General features: G+C 59.0%; 1 protein-coding gene across 1 annotated transcript in view; it reads right to left on the minus strand.

Moving 5' to 3' along the window:
* ARHGEF17 (Rho guanine nucleotide exchange factor 17) overlaps positions 1–21,397 on the minus strand; it is a 28,445-nt gene extending 7,048 nt beyond the window's left edge. The window contains exons 1-2 of the mRNA XM_054270262.1: positions 18,464–21,397; positions 1,775–1,852 (exon numbers count right to left, since the gene is read on the minus strand). Of these exons, the coding sequence (XP_054126237.1) occupies positions 1,775–1,852; positions 18,464–21,397 (3,012 nt within the window). The remainder of the gene's footprint in view (positions 1–1,774; positions 1,853–18,463) is intronic.
* Between the last annotated feature and the right edge of the window lie 292 nt (positions 21,398–21,689).

A 21,689-nucleotide genomic window follows, 5' to 3' on the forward strand; every position in this document is an offset into this window, starting at 1 on the left:
GTCTGGGTCCCTCAGCCCATGTACACACGGGCATGGATGGCACCCTGCAGCGGGGGCTTCCTCCAGGGACCCATCAGCAGCACCAGAGAGGTTTTGCAGCCCAGCCTTCCTCAGGGAATCCCCAGAGCTGTGCGGGGAGAGGGACAGCTCTGCACCAGGAACCTGCATGGCACAGGATCCTCTGTCCCAGGGCCTCCAGAGCCATCTTTGCTGCTGTGAGCCTTCACCACCTCCATCTGCCTGACCTAGCTTGGAAATGACAGCAATCCCAGGATCCAAATGCCAGAGTGTTCCTGTGGGATTTAGGGTGTTTGGAACCAGGAGGGGCTGGACCAGCAGGATGCACCCACTGGGTCACACCCTGGACAACCACCACACAATGGCCAAGGAGCAATACTCAGGGCCAGCAGGTCCCCAGCAGGGCTGGTGGGTGGCTCTGCTATGAAACTCCTTTCCTCCATTCATGGAGGATGTGGACATTGTCCATGGATGGGGCTGAGCTGCAGAGCAGAGGAGTGCCCCTGGAATGGGAGACATGGATTTGCAGGGGATGCAGCAGGATGTGGAAGGTCTTCTCAAGCCTTGCCCCCCACTCAGTCTGCACTCAGTACAGGGTGCTGGTGGCTGTCAGGATGTGTGGAGGACCATGGAGCTGAGCACTGAGGACAGGACCCATCTCCAGTGGCTTCACACCTCTCCAACCAAGCTGGTCAAGGAGGTGTCATTCCCCAGGGATCACTTTCCTCAAGCTGATGCCAGATATCTCATGGAGACCCAAGTCAGGAGGACCAAATCCATCCTGAGGCTCCTAACTCCCTTCACCTGTCCTGCTGTGTCCAGCACCTGCAGCAGGAGCTGGGATGGACTGTGCCATGCATTCCCACATTGGGAAGAGGAGCACGGAGACAGCCCTTGGTGCAGCCCCAGAGCCCTCTGGCCCCTCTAAGCCAAGGTCTGCACTGGCAGCAGCCAGAGGGTCCTCCCCTCCTGCAGGACATCTGTGTCCACCCTGGGGGCATCCTTGTGGGGCATTTATGGGAAGAGCCCAGGCAGGGTGGGATGGAGTGCCCCATGCCCCTGGGGACTGTCACTGATCCCACAGGTGCTGCTGCAGGGTGGGATGGAGTGCCCCATGCCCCTGGGGACTGTCACTGATCCCACAGGTGCTGCTGCTTTTGCAGAGCTGTTTTTGGTGTTCCCCCCCCCGCAGGGATGTGGCTGGACAAGCCACACCTCGGCCAGGTGACGTCTCCAGGGCGTTGACCGTCATTAACCTGCTGAAACACCTTCATTAGCATCTGAAATGGTAAATGTGGGGTGGGCCCTCGGGCCAGGCTGCTCCAGGGGGTTTGGAACCAGCTCAGCAAAAAAAGCCTGAGAAAAACCTTTGGCTCAGCTCTGCAGGTGACGATCCCAGCAGGAAACGGGAGCACGGGGGAATTAAGGATTTCAGGGGTTCCCCACCCTGATGGCAGGGCCATCAGGAGATGGGGTGCAACACGAGGAGGAGATTTTGGAAGGCAAGCACGGCAAGAGGCTTGGGGACAGCTACCTGCCAGGTGACAGCACACTGGGAATGCCACAGGCTCGCTTTGGGCATGGAGGTAAATCCTACACCCCGTTCTTGGCACTGCTGCCACAGCTCTGCTCCAGCTGTCCCCAACATCCCCCCGGCGCCACCCAGCTCGTGGCACATCCCAGAGCCAGGGTTTGGGGTGACAGGGCGGATCCTGGGGGAGCTCTGGGGTGTCACACCCCGGCCGTGCCCCCTTACCTGCATCAAGGTGCGCAGGGACTCCACGTAGGACTGCTCGGTGTCCAGCAGGGTCATGATGACGTGTTTCCTCATGTCCTGCCGGGGAGAGCACACACACACAGCGGGTTTTGGGGTGAGCGGGGCCCGGCTGGGGAGGCTGAGCGCCGGAGAGCCCGGCTGGCGTCCAGCTCCCCTGCGCTGCCTCTGCAGCCCGGTGGAGGAATCCGGGAGGATTAGGAAGTACATGACACCGAGCGCACAGACGCCTGCTCTGCTCCGCGGCCGCGTCAGGAGCCCGCCCTGGAGCTCACAGCCCTACATGGGTCGGAGCCGGAGCCCTCTGGAGCCGCTGCGAGCGGACCCGCAGGAATTCGCCTCCCGCCCCGGGCACCCTGGGGCAGGAGCGGCGTGCGGGGCTGGGAGCCCGGGGGGCAGATGGGCCGGGGTCTCCTTGCCGCGGGGCTCGGGGACCCCTCCTGCGTGCAGCTCAGCCTGGGGGCAGTGCTCCAGGGCCCAGGGAGTGAGACACCCCAAAGGTGTTGGGAGTGGGATGTTCCAAAGGCTCTGGGAGCAGAGACACCCCAGAGGTTCTGGGTGTGAAACGCTTCAAGGCTGCTGGGTGGGAGACACCCCAAGAGATTTCGGTGGGAGATGCCCCAAGGGCCCTGAGATGCAGAAATGCTCCAGAGGTGCACTGATACCCCAGAAGTTTTGTGTTTGGATACACCCCAGAGATTCTGGGTGCAGAGACACCCCAAAGGTTCTGCATGGCAAAGAGAGACTCCAGGTGCGGAGACATCCCAAAAGCTTTTGGTGCAGAGATGCCCTGGGTGCACAGGTACCCCAGAAGTTTTGCGTGTGCAGAATCTCCAGAGACCCTGGATGTGAGACACCCCAGATGTCCTCAGTCTTGTGGGATGGGCCCCTGGACACGAGGGGCCGTGTCCTCCCCGGTGGGGACACAATGAGCTGTGAAGCTGCTCTGCAGCCACAGGAAGAAGTTTGGCCATCCTCACCATGGAGAGAGCCCACCATGGCCCTCGTGGTGCCCAGGGAGCAATGGAGAGGGATCCTGGCCAGATCCCGCTCCAGGACAGAGCTGTGCCTCAGTTTCCCTGCTCCCCACTGGGCTGCTGATGGAACCAAGCATGGAGGAAGCTCTTGTCTGGAGCCAAATACTGGTGACGGGTCCAAGGCTCTCCAGGAACCAGGAAACCATGGAGATATTGGGAACACCAGCTGAGACCTCCCCACTTGCATAGAGAACGCTCTCACTGCTGGATTAATTAGCTTTAATTACGGATGGATGGGTGCTCACTGGAGGATGGAGCTTAGGGGAATCTGATGCCCCAAACTGCCTCAGTTTCCCCAACCCTCACCAACCAGTTCCCTGCTGCTCCTGTTTTCCCTGGAGCTGTCCCAGGGTCAGACCCAGGAGCTGCCCAGGCTCAGCTGCACCAGCAGCACTGGGGACACGCAGGATGAGGCCCAACTGTTGGCAGGGGGATTTTTTCCAGCCTTACAGCACCAGTGTTACCCCGGCAGGGGCAAATTCCCACTGGGACGAGCAGAGCTGGGGGAAAGGCAGGATGTGCCCCACTGCATTCCTCACCCCAGCCAAGCCTCTCTGCCGGGGGGCTGAAGATGCTTCAGCCTCCATCTGCTCTCCCCGGGGACACCCCCACCTCACCCCGGCCTCATCCTGCCCAGCACCCTCGGGATCAGCCCCTGGAATCGGGCATTCCCCACCATCCAACACCTCCGCGGTGTCAGCCAGCCCCGGGGGGGCGGCGGCAGCGATGGCTCCGGCCCCCCCATCGCCCCCTCCGGGCGGGAGCACCCCGGGGCTGTGGAGCCGAGGGTGAGGATGGGGATGGAGGCACGGGGATGAGGATGGAGGCACGGGGATGAGGATGGAGGCACGGGGATGAGGACGAGGATGGAGGCACGGGGATGAGGATGGAGGCACGGGGATGGGGATGAGGATGAGGATGGAGGCGCGGTTGCCATGGCGGCGCAGACCCCACAGGTGCCGGGTACCGCACACGTGTCCGATCGTGACGCATCCCCGCGCCCCCGCCTCGGCCCCGCGTCCCCCCGGCGCCCCCCCGGGACCCCCGGGCCGTCACCTCGGTGCCGCCGCGGCCGCCGCAGCCCTTGTCCGGCAGCTCCTCGGCCGCGCCGCTGAGCCCGGAGGTGGCGAAGGCCGCGTCGATGCCGTCGCCGATGTCCCGCATGTCCTCCAGCGCGATGGTGAACTGCGCCAGGGTCCTCACCATCTGCAGCATGCGGCTCCCGGGGGTCGGTCCGTCCCTCGCGGCCCGAGGAATGGCGCAGAAATCCCTGCGTGTGCCTCACCTCCCTGCCGCGATCCCCAGGTGTCCGCCCCGAGCGGGATCGCTGCGCCGGGATGCGGCGGGGAGGGGAATCGGAGCGGGGCGCTATTTATATCGCCGTGGATGTGGAACCGGGGGGATGTATGGAAAGATGGAAAGATGGAAAGCCCTCCCGCAAAGCGGCAGCGGGCTGAGAGGCTGCGCCTGCGTCCACGCCAGGGTCCCCGGCCCCCGGAGCGGGCCAGGCACGGGCGGGAGGCTGAGCCGAGCCCACACAGACACACAGGGATGCGGGCAGGGCCGGATCCCGCCCAGGGATGCGGCTGGGAAGGCTTTGCCCAGCGAGGATGCTGCGGGGGAGATGATGCTTTCTTGGGGCATGGGATTTTTAGGGATGGGGGACGCACGGTGGTGCGGGGATGCTCGGCATCCTCAGGGACTCCGTCCCCCTCCCTGACCTTGCAGGCAGGGAAACTGAGGCACGCCCCCTTTCCCCCGCCACGGCATCACCGCCTCGGCACCCACATCCCTGCTGGCCGGGTGATGCATCCTGCCCAGATCTGTTTGTAACGCTCCCCTCCTGCTTCGTTAATTAAATCTAATTAGCCGCTCACCCCGTTTCCACAGCAACGGCGTGCAGCAGGGCTGCATCCTCGCATGGCAGCCAGTAAATTTCCTCTTGGAAGTGAGGATGGTGAGCACCCCACCCCGGGAAGGGGTCGTGGCAGAGAAAGGACCCTCGGGGCAGGCAATGGGAGCTGCAGGAGCTGCCAATGCACCCCGGGATCAGGGAATGCTAATGGCACCCAGGTAACGAGGCTGCTCCTGCTCCCACAGCTGCAGTGCCCTGGTCATCCCAGCTGTTGGAATGCTGGGTTTATTCGGTTTGCAGTCCCAGACCTGAGCTCTTCTGGGATCCAACCCCAGACCCATTTCTGCTGTAATCTCAGATTCCTTTAGGCTGCCATCCTAGAACCAGTTTTGTTGCAAGCTTGGATCCATCTGCATTGCAATTCCAGAGCCATCTGGATTGAAAGCCTGGGCTCTTCTGAGCTCCAATCCCAGATTCATTTTGGTGGTAACCCCAGTCACATTTGGGCTGCAATCCCAAACCCATCTCAATTGCAATCCTGGGCATATCTGCATTGCAATATCCTGGGATCCAATAGGGACAAAATCCTGGGCTCTGCTAGAACCCTATTGCAAACATGCTTCTGTTGCAACCTCTGATTTTTTTGGGCTCCAATTCCAGATCCATTTGGGTTCCAATCCCAGAACAAAATGCCTTGTTAATCTAGATCCATCTGGATTCCAATCCCAGACCCTTCTGCTTGCAGTCCTGTGTGTTTTTGGGTTGTAATCCCAAACCCACCCAGGGTTGCAGATCCAGGCCCAGCTGGGCTGCAACACTCTGGGTTGCAATCCCAGACCTGTTTATTTGCCATCCTGGGCCCATTTGGGTCCCAACCCCAGACCCATCTAGCTGTAATCCCATCCCCATTCCTTTGCAATTCCAGAACCATTTGGGTTGCAATCACAGACCCACCAAGAATTCAAACCTGGCTCCAGCCGCACTGCAATCCCAAACCCATCTGTGCTGCAACCCCAATCCCATTCCTTTTGTAATCCCAACCCCGTTCCTGCTGCAATCTCAGACCCAACAGGGAAGCCAGCCTGGGTCCATCTGCATGGCAATGCCAGATCCATTTGGGCTGCAATCCCAGACCCACTCCTGTGGGAATCCTGGACCCACCTGGCTCGTGGCTTTGGACCCGTTTGGGCTGTAACCACAGATCCATTTGAGATGCAATCCCAATCCCATCCCTTTTACAATCCCAGGTTCATTTGGCTTGCAGTCCCAATCCCATTTCTCCTGCAATCCCAGGTTCATTTGAGCTGCAATCCCAATCCCATTCCCTTTGCAATCCTGGACCCACCAGGGATGCAAACCTGAGTCCCACCACAATGCAATCCCCAACCCCTCTGGTTTGCAATGCCATTCCCACTCCTCGGGCCGTCCCCATCCCGTTCCTGTCCCGGTCCCTGCCCGGTCCGGCCCCGCTGGCCCCGGCGGCTCCGCCCGCAGCCGCTCCCCGAGCCCTGCCCCGGTCCCGCCCGGCCCCTCCATCCCAGCAGCGCCTTTCCCGCTCCCCTTGGCTCATCCATCCCTTCATCCCCCCCGGCGTGTCCCGGGATCGCTGCAAGGGACTCGCATTCCTCCCATGGGTCCGGACCGCTGGAGATGTGACCCGGGCTGGCTGCGGAAGGGTTAAATGTAGGGAAGGATCCAGACCCGATCCAATCCCGCTGTTCCTTCGGGGGTCCGCTCTCCATCCCGCCCTCCATCCATGCGAACCCGCAGCGGTGCCCAGCCCGGACCCCCCTGCAGGCGGCCCGCGGCCCACAGGAAATTCCTGGGAGTGTTTGGCCACTCCAACAGCGCTGCCTATTTTTAGGGCTGTCTAAAATATGAGCCGGTTATTTTTAGCAGCGCGGCTCTTTGTAAACACCTTTAGATTTCCTTTCGGACCGGCCCCTGTTGGGTTTTTTTTTTCTTCCCAACCTGAGCGTTTCCTCTCCCAAAACCCCAAACCCTCCTGGGAAACGCCAGTTCCTTGGGATGGAGCCAAGGGACTCGTCCCCCATCCCAAGGCTTGTGCCAGCGTGGCAAAATGCTCCTGAAAACTCAAAGGTGGAGAGGATCCGGCACCAGGGTTTGGGGGTGATTCAGCAGCACCCCAAACCTGGCATGGGGGCCAAGGAAAAGCCTTTTCCCCCAGCTTTCCCTCTGACACTGGAAATACAGCCCTGAAGAAGGATGGGAACTCTCCCATCTCGATTTATTTAATTTTTTAACTAGGCTCAGGGAGCAACCCCATCATTTTGCTTTTCCCTGAGCAGGAATATCGACGCAGGAGGAGTCTGAGCATCCCCAGGGATTTGAAAACACCCTAAAACATTTGGAAAAGGCCATGGCATATTGTGTCCTGCCTCCACCCCCACAAACAAAGAGCCGTGGATGGAGGAAAGTCCTAAAACATCCATTTTTTAAACAAACAAAGGCCAAAGGGAGAGTAGGAATGTACATTCCAGGAGGGATCGCACAGATTCTGGCCCCTGAGCCCCTGCACACATCAGTGCATGGAATGACGATGATTCCAGCCACTCGGAGCACTGCCCCCACTGTCCCAAACCCTGGTGATTGGGTTGGTGTGGGAGGGGGTTCCTCCTGCTGCCACCCCACCTCTGGGATGCTAAAATCACATCCCATGGCAAGGAGGATCTCTGCATCCCCAGAGACCATCCCAAAATTCCCACAGCACTCAGGGTTTGTCCCTTCCTTTGGTGTGAACTCACCCAGCCACAGCCTGAGTCAGCTGCAGCAGGGATTGTGTCCCTGAGATCCCTGAGATCTGGGGCAAAAATATCCAGATTTAGGGGGGAATGGAATGTTTCAGACCACTTTGGGAGTGGGATTTGCTGCTCAGGGCCCTCCTGCAGCTGCTGGAGGAGGAGCTAATCCTGCCTCAAGCAAAATTATTCCCACCCCTCCAAACCACGCCAAAATTGAGAGAGTAAATAAATACAAGTTGTTTTTCCCTCAATTACAGCTCATTCCTGCTGCCAGCTCCTGATGGGAGATCCTCTAGGGTGTCACAGCAGGGTTGTGCTAGGAGCTGCCTGAATCTTGGCACCTCCTCGAACCCAGCATTCCCCGTTTGAAAGAATCTGGAATTTCTGCACCTTTTCTTTCCCTGCATGCTTGTTCCCAAGGTAGATCCCACTAGAGGGAGCTGGGACATAGTGGGAGCCACTGGTACACGGGGACAGCTTGACAATTTCAACACATCCTCAGCTCTATTTCTACCAAAACTCCAGAAAGAAAAGGCTTGGAAATAACCTGGACCTGCTCCCATCCATCCCAATGCAATGAGCAAACACCTCTGCAACAAACAGCATCATCCTGGCACCTAAAACTCCCTCGTGCAGCCAGAAAAACCCCATCTCCCAAAACAGGACGATGCTATTCCATCCAATCCTGTATTGCCTCCATCACTCAGCCTCTGGCAGGAAATCACTCGAGGGGAAAAAAAAAAATCACATTCTGTCCTCTTGGGAAGTATTAAAGCAGGAGGTTGGATTGGTATAGGTGGCCATTGAATCTTAGTATGTATTGTACAGGGGGCCTTTGAGTTATAGTAAAATCTGTGTATTGTGTAAGTGCCCTTTGAGCCATGGTGGGTTATATGTATTGTAATTGTATAATTGTTAAAAGAAAAGGGGGAAATATAGGTGGCCATTGAATCTTAGTATGTATTGTACTTTGAGTTATAGTGAAATCTATGTATTGTACAAGTGGCCTTGCCCCAACCCTAATTGTTCTAGATGGGCTGCAGCTGTGATGTCCTTCATTGGGCTGCAGCTGTGGCTGGTGAAGATAACTGGGATAAAAGGGGGTGGGCTTGGCGGCTCTGGGAGAGCCTTGGAGGAGCCCTGATGGAGGAGCAGGAACCATGCTGCTGTGAAGAGCTGCTTGGGAGAAAACCACCCAGAAGGTATGGGACTCTAGAAATGGGATAACAGCAATAGGATAACAACAGATTGGGTTTTGTAGGGTTTCAAACCTAAGCAGCCTTTCCCTTGGGATCAGTGATGCTCTGCCCTAAGCCAGTGCCATCCCTGGGTATCAACCACCTCCATTCCATGGTGCCAGTCACCTTTTTGGGGCATGTCAGCCCATCCCTGGGTGCCAACCACTGCCATCCCTGAGCACAAGTCATCTCTTTTTCCAGGTGTCACCCCATCCCTGGCTTCCAATCCCTCTCTCCCTGCTACCAGCCTCTCATCTCTGAATCAGAGCCAGCCCATCCCTGGGACCACCAGGTGCTGGGGAAGCCGCTGCCATGGGAAGAGCAGGAGCTGTGGCACAGCAGAGGGAGCCTGCCCGACGCCGCAGGGAATCACATCCGGGGCTGCTTTCCCTCCCTGCCCAGCCTCTCCCTGCTCTCCCACGGGTAAGTCCGAGCTGCTCTCCACAGAGTAACTTCTTGAAAGGAAATCAGAGCATAAATCAGCAGCTCTGATTCAGCCCTGCTTCAGTTACTAATAATATTCCCGTGTTTATTCGCAGGCCCGGGGCTGGAGATGTTTGCTTTTCCCTCGGCCGTGGTTTTTCCCAGGCTCCCAGCTCACAGAGGAGCATTGATTTGGTCAGGGATGCTCCCATGGAGAAACCCAGCAGCACCATCTCCTCTGGGATGAGGAGGAGGAGGAGCAGGGCAGCCTCAGCCCCAGCGCACGGGAATTCAGTTGTTTTCCCTTCTTGGACTTCTCGGCCGCGGTGATTCATCCCGGGAGGACACGGCCTGGCTGCAACTCTGCTTTTAAAGTGTGAGGAAAAAAAAGGGGAATAAAAAATAAAGGAGTTGGGGCAAGCTTTCCAAGGCAGGGTGGAAGGATGCTGGGCATCCCTGTGCTGTCCAGGGGAACAGCAGTGCTGGAGCAGTGCCAGTGGGAAGGGGAAAGGGGAGCTGTAGGAGATTCATCTCCCAAAGCAACAAAATTTCCTCCTCTAAATGCACAGTGGGGCTTTTCCTGTGGGATTTTCACTAGAAATTTTCAGCAATGGCACTGGGGTGAGGGGTTCTCCCCTCTGCCAAAATCTGAAGCTCAGGATTGTGCTGGTGCATCTCCTGCATCCTCCCACAGATCCCCACTCTCCATGCCCCCCTTCCCACCCGGCTGGAGATGCTCACCCCAGTTTAACCCTCCCCAGCCACCATCCATCCCCTGGCACGTCTGCAGGGCCCTGACAAGAGCAGTGGTCCAGGGCAGAGCTGGGGGCTTGTGGTCCCCGGTTTGCTGCCAGCCTTTGCCGAGTCCTGGAGCAACTTTCACCAAATATGGAAGGTTTTTTTTGCCTCCGGTTTTCGGCACGCAGGCCACGGCCCAAGAGCGCAGCTTTCCAGATGCTGAGGTCAGCCCAGCTCCTCTTCCCTCCCCCTGCTGCCTCCCAGTGGGCTTGGCCCTGCACCCACCGGGACAGGAGCGATTCCACCCCCTCAGCTCACGGGAATCCCTGGATCCCCCACCCGCATCCCCTGCCGCTGGCACAATCCTGACCCCACATCCCACATCACCCCAAAAGCAACGGTTCTGAGGATTTGGGGGGACAGGGAAGCCAGGGAGAGGGGTACCCGATGCTGGCACTCCCTGGCATCACTGCTGGATGCCAGCCTGGCACAGGAGGGTGGGAGGTGCCCTGGCTGCCTGCTGGAATGGGGCCAGAAGCCTTGGGACAGCTGGGAAGGAGCCAGCCTGGCATGCAGGGAGTGATGGGCACAGGAGGTGTTTGGTACCCAGGAGCTGATGGGGATGCAGGTCTCCATGTGGAGCCAGAATTCCAGGCACACCCAAAGCCAAGAGGTATCCAGGAGTCAGAGATGATGGATGCTCAGGAGCTGCCCTGGAGTCCACGGGCACCCAGAAGCCAATGGGGACTCCCTGGGTACCCAGGAGCTGATGGATGCCCAGCATCCCAAAAAGACTTGGGTACCCACGGATCCACAAGCACAAAGGAGCTGAAGGACACCCAGGAGCCCACAGACACTCACAGGCATCCAGAGGCCATGGGCACCCAGGAACTGATGGATTCCAGCATCCAACAGGTACCCAGCAGTCCATGGACACCCAGAAGCCACTGGGCACCCAGAGGGGATGGAGATGCAGGAGCTGATTAGGATTCCCAGGATCCAACAGGTGTTAGGAGTCCATGGACACTCACAAATCCAGAAATAATCACAGGCCCCTATGAGCTGATGGCCCCCCAGGTGCCATGGGCACCCAGATATGTCATCCAGCTGCAGACAGACAGCCAGGAGCTGACAGATGGATTCTCAGGATCAAACAGGCGCTGGAAGTCCGTGGGCCCCCACAAACCCACAATGGACACCCAGAGGAGGCAGGAGACCTGACCACCCCATTCCATGCCCCTGCCAGGACCTCTCCTGTCCCTCCTGCCTGGATCCACGCCTGGAAGCAGCCGAGGTACAGCCACCAGCCTCACCCAGCTGTGCCCCACAGACCCCCAGCTCCTGGTGCTCCCCTCACCCTGCTGCAAGCAGGGATCTGGGGACGGGGGGAGCACAGACCTCGCCAGGAACGCCCACAGCCCAGGTCACATCGCAGCCGGGGCGAGAGGTGACAGCTTCCCTGCCCTGTCACACCCTGGGGAGCGGGGAGCAGGAGGTTCAGCATCCACTGACCTGCGCCAGGTTTGGCCGATGCAGGGACGAGCTCCCTCTGCGCTCACCGAGGCTCTGAGCCATCTACATCCCATCTCACCGGGGTTTGGGGCAGCCCAAAGAGCACCGAGAGGACCAGACCCGATCCCTACCGCTAGCGACGGTGTTTCTGCCGAGGGGTCAGGATGAAACTCTTCCAAATAAAAAAAAAGAGCAAGAAGAGGGATGCCAAATCAGGGCAGGCCAGCGAGTCTGCTGCTACTCCAGCTAAAAAAAGCAGGAAACCATATCCCAGGCTCGGAGATGCCAATCTTCCCATGCAAACAACTCCCTTTTTGTTTTTTTTGGAGAGTATCAGAGGGCTCAGGAACGGCCAGTCACAAATAGCAACTTCACGGCACCACCAGGAAACCTTCTCCAGCCCCGTGCAGGGATGCTGGTGACCCCACAGCAGGATGGTGGCTTCTCCAGGGGCACCTGGTGGTGGCTGTCCCCTCCCTGGGATGGTGACTCCTCCAGAGGGAACCTGGTGGTGGGTACTGGCACGGGTGTCCTTTTCCCAGCACATCCATGCAGGGATGTCCTGCTGGGGTTCACTGGTGTCCTGCATGTCACTGGTGGGTGGAAGGTGGTTGTGGCCATCTCCTGGTTCCCAAAAAGGGACGTGCCTGGGGTTTCTGGGACAATGCAGGACATGGGGTCACACAAGCCCAGCATCTGCTCCCACCAATCCTTCCACCACTGGGATTAAAGGGATTCTACTCACAGTACCCTGCACAAGGTACAGGGGAGCAGCAGGCTTGGGGACAGCCCCAGCTGCACCCAGGCATGGTGGTGAGGAGGGCAGGAGCTGGGATGGGCCCTGGTGAGGAGGGCAGGAGCTGGGATGGGCCCTGGTGAGGAGGGCAGGAGCTGGGATGGGCCCTGGTGAGGAGGGCAGGGGCTGGGATCGGCCCTGGTGATGAAGGCAGGAGCTGGGATGAGGGCAGGGCCTGGGATCAGCCCTGTGATCAGGGCAGGAGCTGGGATCAGCCTCCCGTCCCCCGGAAGCCGAGCGGCTCCGAAGGGAATTCGCACCAAGAGGGAGTTACTGGAATACTTTTACCCAGATGCTGATTTTCCTTCTCCTTCCCATTGGCCGGGCTGCAGTTCCCAAAGAACCAAAAGCAAACACACTATTTTTAGAGAAGAGTTCATTTACTGGAGCCATTCCCTTTGAAATTCCTCACTCATCCTCTCCATGGAAACCAAGGGAGTCGGGAGAAACAGCCCCACCGGGACCAACCATCAGAGCTTTAAAAAGAGCCACACTGAGGGAGAGGGGGTGGAAGTGGCTGAGTTTTCCTCACTGGACGCATCCTGGCCTGGAAGCACCATGGTGGAAATGGCAAACCTTTTGTTTTAGAGGGCTCTGTCTGTGCAAGCCTTCAGGAGGAGATGTCCTGGAAGATGGACCATGTTCTCTTGGAAAATCATGCCTGGAGACTGTTGTCCTGGATAGGTGGTGGGAATGGGTGGAGAGGGATGGCTGGATGGGAGCATGGACATGGATGGAGGCTGATGGAGATGAGAGGGGATGGATGGATGGATGGGAGTCTCCTTCCCTGTTTTCCAGGAGGATGACATTCTCCTTTTTCCTGTTTTCCAGGGCATGTCCTGAGAGAAGAGGAAACTGTACTGGCCAAACCCCAGTGCTGCCTGGCTGCACCTTCCCTTCGTGTGAGGGCACCTCCTTCTCCATCCTGGATTTGGGAGAAGCTCCTGCTGCAGCTCTGAAGCTGTGGGATGCCCCATGGGAGCTGCTGTGACCAGGTGAGGGAGCTCAGCAAGGGGAGACCTCAGCACACCACCTCTCTGGACACTCCCATCACACAGGGATCAATATTATCCAGGGGAATATCAGAAATATCCTTGGGAAAGGCTCTAAATCAGAGAGTGAGCAAATCACAGAATGGTTTGGACTAGACGGCGCCTTAAGTTCATCTTGTTCCTACCCCCTGCCATGGGCAGGGACACGTCCCACTAGAACAGGTTGCTCCAAGGCCCACCTAAGCCAGGCCTTGAACACTTCCAAGGATCCCACAACCCTTGCAATGCTGGATTAGGGCTGCAGGAACAGCTCTGAGCTTCCATCCCAGCTGGGTTTGGCAGGAGGTTACCTGGAGGTTACATCACAGGCAGGCTGAGCTGCTGCTTCCCTGGCAAGAGCAGATGGAAGAAGGAGGCCACCTCCTCCCAGGGGCTTTGCAGGCATGTGATTTTCCATGGAAAAGCCCAGGCATCTGTGCACAGATGCAGGCAGGGTGCAGGCAGGCTGCCCAGGGCATCTCTGAGAATCCACCCCAGTACCAGGGCCCTCTCCATACCCCATGTGTGCATCCCTGCACCAGGGACCTCTTCCCTTAATAACATTAATTATTTAGAAATGCCACTAGGTGCCACAGGCTCATCTTGGGGACCTGCCAATGTCCCCAAGGCAGCACCAGCCAAAGCTCCAGGAGGTTCCTCATTAACCCATTTTAATTACAATGCTCAATGGTTTCATAGCACTTTCCAGTCCACGATCAGAGAAGATAAAAAACTAAACCTAAAGTGGTCCATCAGGCAAAAATTGCTGCCAGGTTTCCCCTAGATTCCCTTTGTGAGTGTCCCTGTCTCCATACCCCCTGTATGTGTATCCCTGCACTCCAGGACTGGACATGCACACAAATCCCAGGGATTTCCCTGGATGCACAGGCTCCAGATCCAGCCTCTCCCTCCGTGCCCACCCCATCCCCAGGGAGCTGCTGGTGCATCCCAGCTGCAGCACCGTGGGTCCCTCCAGAGGCTGGGAGCCCATTCCAGCCTCCCACCCTGGCTCCAGGGCCTGGATCCTGCCAAGAGCCTGACCTTTGCATCAGGCCAAGGCCAGCCCCCAGCACCAGGGATAACCCTGTCATTCCAAGGCTGGATCCTGCCCCACACCACCAGCACAGGCCTCAAAGGATGCACATCCCACGTGGATCATCCCCCTCCCCTGGTGGAGCTCGCTCCCTAATTAATTAGAGGCTTTTAATTAAAGTGGAGGGACGAGGGACAAAGCAGCCCTGTTCAAAGAGCTGGCAGTGAGGAAGGGAAGGGGCAGAAATGGGCAGAATTAAGGGGATTTTGGCACTAGGGAAGAGACAAAAATGGGCAGAGATAAGGGGATTTTGGGCAATGGGGAAGAGTAAAAATTGGGCACAGTTTAGGGAATTTTGTCAGCAGGGGAAGATAAGAGGTAAAAATGGGCAGAGTTAAGTGAATTTTGGCACCAGGGAAGGAAAGAGGTAAAAAATGGGCAAAGATAAGGGATTTTGGCACAGGGGAAGGAAAGAATAAGAAATGGGCTAAGATAAGGGATTTTGGCAGCGGGGAAAGAAAGAGACAAAAATGGGCAGAGTTAGGGGGATTTGGGCTGGGTCACCCTCCTGATCCCAGGGTCAATCCATGCCACTGACAGGGAGCATCCCCTGTTCCCAGCCAACTTCCCCCTGCTCCATCCCACCTCTCTGAAGGGCTGCCTTAGTTTCCCCCCACTCCATCCCACATCCCACCTCTCTGAAGGGCTGCCTCAGTTTCCCCCCAGTCCAGCATTTCACTGAGCACAGCAGATCCAGGGACACAGAACCCGGGCAAACCATTGGAGCAGGGAGAGGAGAGCCAAGATTTGCCCCTTCCCACCTCTCCCACTGTAGCTGCTTTAATTAATTAGAGATTCCCAGTAACACCAAAAAAACCGAGATAACTCCCAGTCACAGCCCCAAACCTGGGGATTCACACAAACGGAACGGAGGGGAACTGAGCCCAAAGATGACAAACTGCAGGAATATACGGCCAGTGCATGGATCCGGCTCTGGGCTGTCCCCACAGCGAGGAGGAGCCTCTGGAGGAGGGGGATGAGCCGGGAGGGAGGATGCAGGGGAGGAAATGTCCGTAAGCTTCCCTGGGAACGTGACCCCGCCGCTCCCTGCGGGATCCCCTCCATCCCCGATGGCTGTTCCGGGGTGCGGCCGCCCCGCTCGGGACCCGCAGGTGGGGAAGGCCGCGTTCCCACGGCTGCCCTGCTCCCCAGAGGTGCTATATTTAAATCAACATTTTCCTGTTTAATCCAAGTGCTGCTAGGTCAACAAACACAGCAGGACAGTGCAGATCCATTGAGAGCAGCAAATGGATCCCAAATCCATCCCAAAAGTATCCTAAATGCATCCTGGCTCGCTGCTAGGCTCTGTGGGGCTGCACATAGGTGCATGCACATTGTGCTGCCCATTCCAGCAGCTTTTGGGATGCTGGAAGGAGGGAAAATTCTTTCTCTTGAGTTTTGGGGTTTTATTCTCCAGATCCACCAGAGTGGGATGTGCTGCTAACAACCCCTGAGGAATTAAAAGCCTGGTGCCCATCATCAGGCACAGGGTGAAGGAGTTCTTCTGCCCCCAGGATGAACTGGATGGCTCCAGCCCATGGAGAATTGCTGGAAAGAACCCAGTACAAACAGTGCTGCCCCCGAGGGAGAACACACCATCACCTCTCTGGGTGGGATGTGGCAGATGCACCTCTGCAAAAGCCACCACCAAACCATGGAGCTAAGAAAATACCCTGGGGGAATGGTGCTGCAGGGATGCTCAACCCCAAGGGAATATCTTGAGGTGAAAGATTTTGGGAGAGAATATTTTAAGGGAGCATCACCCCAGAGGTGCCAGACCCCATTAGGAATCCCTTCCCAGTACAGTCTGCTGGAGATGGGCACCATCTCACCATCACCACTATGATAGGAGATGCATGCTCCCATCCCACAAAATTCCCAAGTGGATATGGCCATATCCCCATACAGTCTCACTGCCTTGCAACGCTGGCCCTTCCCATTGAGTTAGGGAGGGGAAAAAAAATCCAAAAATAAAAAATAAAGGAGATTTCTTCTCTGCTGGTCAGGGATAAATCCCTGTTCCCAGCCAACCATCCCAGTGCCAAGTTATATCCGGTCCTCGGTGCTCTCACATAGGATTAAAGCAACCCCCTTGGCCCCCCCCAGGCAAAGCTGATGCCATCTGAAATAAAACATCCCAGCTCCACCATCTAATAAATCAAAAGGAGAAATAAAAATCCTGGTTTCAGTTAGGATATGGCTGGAGCACAAAGAAATCCCAAGGCAGGAGGGAGATTGGAAGATACAGCTGTGGTGTTGCCCTTAAAAGGGAAAATTCGCACCCTGCTCCCCGGGGCCGGAGGGTTCAGGCAAGGTGGGGAGCAGCATCCCCAGGGTCTGCTCCACAGGGTGGCTCATCCACCTGAGAACATGCTTGGCCAAACAGCTGGTAAAAATCCACCCAAAATCATCCCAAAGCTGGGATCAGACCAGGGCTGGGGGTGCATGGGTGTGTGGGGTCAGCAGAGCATCCCTGATATTGGGGCCATCAGGTCCCAGCCCCAGGACACCACAGGGACCTGCCTGAGTGAGAAATATCTCTCTATAAATTATTGAGATAAACCATATATTATATAAACTAAACATATTAATTATTCAGAAATGCCACTAGGTGCACAGCCTCATCTTGGGGACCTGCCAATGTCCCCACGGCGGCAGCAGCCAAAGCTCCAGGAGGTTCCTCATTAACCCATTTTAATTATAATGCTCGATGGTTTCATAGCACTTTCCAGCCCACAATCAGAGAAGACAAAAACCTAAACCTAAACTGGTCCATCAGGCAAAAAATGCTGCCCAAAAACTCACCCACAACATCCTTGAGGATGTTTCACACAATGGCCAAGAGTGGCCATCCTGTTCTCAGCCACCCACAGCTGCTGTCTGGCAGGAGAAGGAGCTGGATGGGGAGCAGAAATCCCTGGAGAATATTTTGAGGGGAATGTTGCTGCAGGGATTATGGATTCCAAGAGAATAACCTGAGGGAATGATGCTGTGGGGATGCCAGACCTCAGGAGAACCTCCTGGGGACGATGCTGCTGCAGGGCTGCTGGATCCCACAAGAATATCCCGTGAAGAGGATGCCAGATCCCAAGAGAACACCCTGGGGGGAAGATGCTGAGGGATTTTGGGAGGGTGCAAAGAGAAGCAGCCTCTCTCCACATGGCTCTGCCCTGGCCAGCAAGGGTTACACCGCCAGGCTCAGCCCTGAGGACTTCGCGCTTGGCTGCTGCTGGAAGGGAATGGTCCAGCCCATCCTCTGAAATGGGTTTGGAGCAGGGGAGAGAGCCCTGGCAGCGTCATTCCTGCGAGCTCTCGGCAGATCCCCCACGGGAATGGGTATTTCTGGGCCTCTCCCAGAGCTATTAAAAGCCCCGTGGGTGCTGGCACTGCCGTGCCGCAGCAGGAGGTGATGCTTCCAAGCCCTTCCCGGCACAAACACCCGGAGTGATGGGAACCCAAGCCTACCTTCAGCCAAAGGGCCAGCGATGCCAAAAACCCATCCCAGGAGAGATCCCAAAGCACGCAGCTGTGCTCCAGGGTGAGCAGAGCACCTCCACATCCCCCAGCCTGCGCCAATTCTTCCCCAGAGAGGATCAAACTTTCACCTATCAATCAAATATTCAGTGCATGCACAAAAATATTTTTCCCCTTTTTTCCCACGCACCAGCATGGCAATGCTCATGATCCCAAGTAGAGGGATGGTGGTTTTTTGGGGGGGGAAATGCAGTTTTGCTCAATAAGGGGTGGAACATTTGAATTCCCAAGCAGAAGGATTGTTGCTCAGCCTTCCCAGCCAAGGAAAAGGCACTTTTTGGTTCAGCATCTCAGGGATGGTAAATATTTATCAGTAGCTTATGTAGCACCACTGAGAGATTTTATATATAAACATAATACATTTCTAAAACCCTCTTCCACCAAAACGTGGTGCTGTTTAACCTGAAAACTGCTTTTTCCCATCCAAAAGTCTCCTTTTCACCAGGGAGGTTGCCCCAACAAACAAGAGCTCATCCCCTGGGGACCAGCAGAAAGGGCTGGGAGGGCTCTTGGCCATCCAGCAGTGCCTCTGCAGATGGGAATTTGTCCATCCACCAACAGGGACACGTGACAGACCCCAAGGCCACCAGTGCTTTGGCTGGGTGGTGCACCCCATGAAACAAAGGTGCTTTCAGGATGGATGGGCACTTACCACCTGTGGCTTGCTCCTGGGGCCGTGTTCGTCGGGCAGCCGCGAGCAGCGGGGCAGCCGGGGCGGCGGGGCAGCGGGTGGCGAGCGGGGGCCATCCCCGGGAGCGGGGGACGTGTCACCTGAGTTGAGGGCCAGCATGTACCGCTTGGTGACATCCTCCAGCGAAGGAGGCTGCAGGCTCGGCAAGGATTTCCCGGGCGAGCGGCCGGCGGCCGGCGCGGGGAGGTGGTGGCCGTGGTGGCCAGAGGGGACGAGCGGCTCGGGGACGGCGATGGGGACGAAGGTGGCGGGCTCGCTGGTGTGCCGCACGTGCTTGGCGGCCGGGCGGCCCTTGGCGAGGACGGCGGGCGCGGGGGGCGGCTGGTTCTCCTGGTGGGCCGCGCGGTTGGAGCGCTTCTTGGAGCTGCGGCGGGCCACGCGAGGGGACAGCACCTCGGCCAGCTTGGGGTCAAAGCCGTAGCCGCGGCCGGCGCCCGGTGCCGCGGGCTGGGCGGAGAGGATGGGCTCGCTGCTGGACGGGGGAATGCTGGCCTCCAGCTCGCTGATGGCCTCTCCGGGACCCTCGAAGGCGCCAGGTGCCAGCTCGCCGCGGCGGCTGGGGTCGCTCAGCGACTTCTTCTTGATGGTCTTGCCGTTGGCCTTGTCGTCGCCCAGCTTGGCCATGGCGCCGGGCTGGCTGACGATGGTGCGGATGAGGCTGCTGTAGTCGCGGGGCCCATCGCTGCCCAGGGACAGGTCGCTGCCCGCGCTGCCCGCGCTGCCCGCGATGGCGGCCGGCTGGGGGATGCCCGTCTTGGCGCTCAGCGAGCCCAGCAGGTTGCTGTCCACGGAGAAATTCTTGGCCTCCTCCGCCACCGAGCGCCTCCGGTGAGGCATGGGGTCGCTGAGGGAGCGGTAGGGCTCGGTGCCACCCTCGCTGCCGCCCTCTATCCCATTGGCGCCCGCTGACGGGAACTTACGTCGGCGCCGCAGGCTGCCAGGGGTGCTCGGCGTCTCGGCTTTGCCAGCTGGAAGGTCTTCAGCCACTGCCACAGGGTGAGCGGGCAGCGGCGTTTCGGAGCCGCCCGCTGCCGGCCCGGCACTGGGCAGCATCCAGGCGTCCACAGCCTCGTGCAGGCCTTGGAAGGGCATCCCCACGGGCTCCAGCTCCGTGACGATGCCCTCGTCCGTCACGCTCGACTCGTGACCCGACAGCTCCTCCACGGATTTACTGTGAGGGAGGTTCTCCTCCAGCTCCACGTCGTTCAAACACCGCGTGCTCTCCACCTGTCCCCGAAGGGTCGCGTCCGTCGTCCCCGTCGTCGGTGCCACCACCTCAGCGCCCTCCACACCTCCGCTGTCCTTCTGCTCGGCGGCAAAGCCGTAGTCCTGCTGGGAACCCATCCTGCTGATCTTCTCAAACACCTGCCTCGCCTCCTGGATGTACTGGTCCTGGATGACCATGGGGAGAGGATCCTCGTGCCCCTGCTGTCCCCCACCTGGAGCCACCCGGTCCTGGCTGTCCGCAGAGGCCAGGAGGAGCTCGGAGGAGCTCTGCTTCATGGTGCTCTGCAGGAAGAGCCGCCGTGTCCCGGATTTTTCGGAGCAGGTGAAGGACTTGGCGCGACGCAAAGTGGCCGTCAGGTCCTTGAGCGTTGGCCGCTCGCCCGGCGCCCAGCGGGTTTGGGGATGAGCGGCACCGCAGCCGCCTGGGGAAGGGCTGGCACCGCTGGAGCATCCATCAGAGCCCACATCAAGGCCGATCCTCACCCCCTTCTTCTTCACCTTCAGCTCTGAGAGGTCCGATTTGAGGAAGCTGAGCAGAGTCAGGGTCTCGGTGGCGATGTCGGGGTTGGACAAGGACTTGCGGTGCTTCGCCCGCTCCCCTTCCAGTCCCGGCTGCTGCAGGCTCTCGCTCCCATAGTCCGGTTTTGCCTTGGCCACGCTCTGGGGCAGCTTGGGGCGGACGCGGACGCCCGGCTGTCCCCAGGCCAGGCCATCGCTGGCCCCGAAACTGGGCGATCGATAGATACCGTAACCCGCCTGGAGAGCCCGTCCTTGGCCGGGCCAGCAGACTCCAAACTGCTCCTCTTCCTTCAGCGTCTCCGTGCTGGAATAGCGACTGCTGCTGCGGGACCCGCCGGGGCTGCCGAAGGGCAGGATGTTCACCTTGGAGACGCGGGCCACCATGGGCAGCGGGTGCCGGGGGACCACCCGAGCGCAGCCTTCGGCCTCGGCATCGCCATCCTCCGTGCCCTCCTTCTTCTTCCGCGCGGCGCGGGGCCGGAGGGCAGCGCTCTGCCCCTCGCCCTCGCTGCCCGATGAGGCGCGGGGAGAACGGGCCGCCGCGGCTTCATCGTCCCCGTTGGAGCGGGGCGATGGGGAGGAGGAGGGTGGTTGCGGTCGAGCCGAGTTATGCCAGGAATGCGGGCCGGGCTCCGGCGGAGCTCCGCGGGGAGAGCGGAGCGCCGGGTGCGGGACGCGGCTGCGGGGCGGAGGCGGCGGGGGAGCTCCGCGGGCGCTCCCGCTGCCGCTCCCGTTGCCCATCCCATTCCCGGTGGCCGCCGCGGGCTGCCGGCAGCTTTCCCCGAAGAGTTTCCGCATCGCCGGGACGCTGGGCCAGCGCGGCGGCTCCGCGTTTAACCCCGGGCCCGGCGGCGACGGCGGCGGCGGCGGGGGCGGCGGTGGAGCCGGGGACGGCGGCTGAGCGCCGGCATGAACCGGGCCCGTCGGCTCCGGCTCGGTGAAACGAAGCGAAAGCTGCCGTACCGACGGGGCCAGGCTGCCAAAAGCCCGGCCCGGTTGTTGCTCCGCGCTCGGCGCTGAAACTTTCCTAGCCGGGAAGAAGAAGGAGGAGGAGGAGGAGGAGGAGGAGGAGGAGGAGGAAGGCGGGGAGGAGGCGGGCAGCAGGCACCGAGCCGCCGCTACCCCCCGGCCGCTGCCCCCCTCCGCCATTGTCGGTGCCCCCCCGGCGCCGCCGCCGCCTCCGCCCGCCCCCCGGCCCCGCCGCCGCCGCGCCCCGGCCCCGGCCCCGCCGCAGGCACCGCCCGGCCCCGCTCCTCCTCCGGGCTGCCGGCGGGCTGCATCCCTCCCGCTTTGTTTTCTCTCTCTCTCTCTCTCTCTCTCTCTCTCTCTCTCCCCCCACCCCCCCACCCCTTCTTTTTTTTTTTTTTTTTTTGGCTTTTCCTCCTCCCTCACCCCCTGCTTTTTTATTTGTTGCATTCAAATAAACTTTCCTCCCCGGAGG

The sequence above is a fragment of the Melozone crissalis genome, unplaced genomic scaffold, assembly GCF_028551555.1.
Source record: "Melozone crissalis strain CALT ecotype California unplaced genomic scaffold, PUWL_Pcris_2 ptg000009l_1, whole genome shotgun sequence".
Lineage (NCBI taxonomy): Eukaryota > Metazoa > Chordata > Aves > Passeriformes > Passerellidae > Melozone > Melozone crissalis.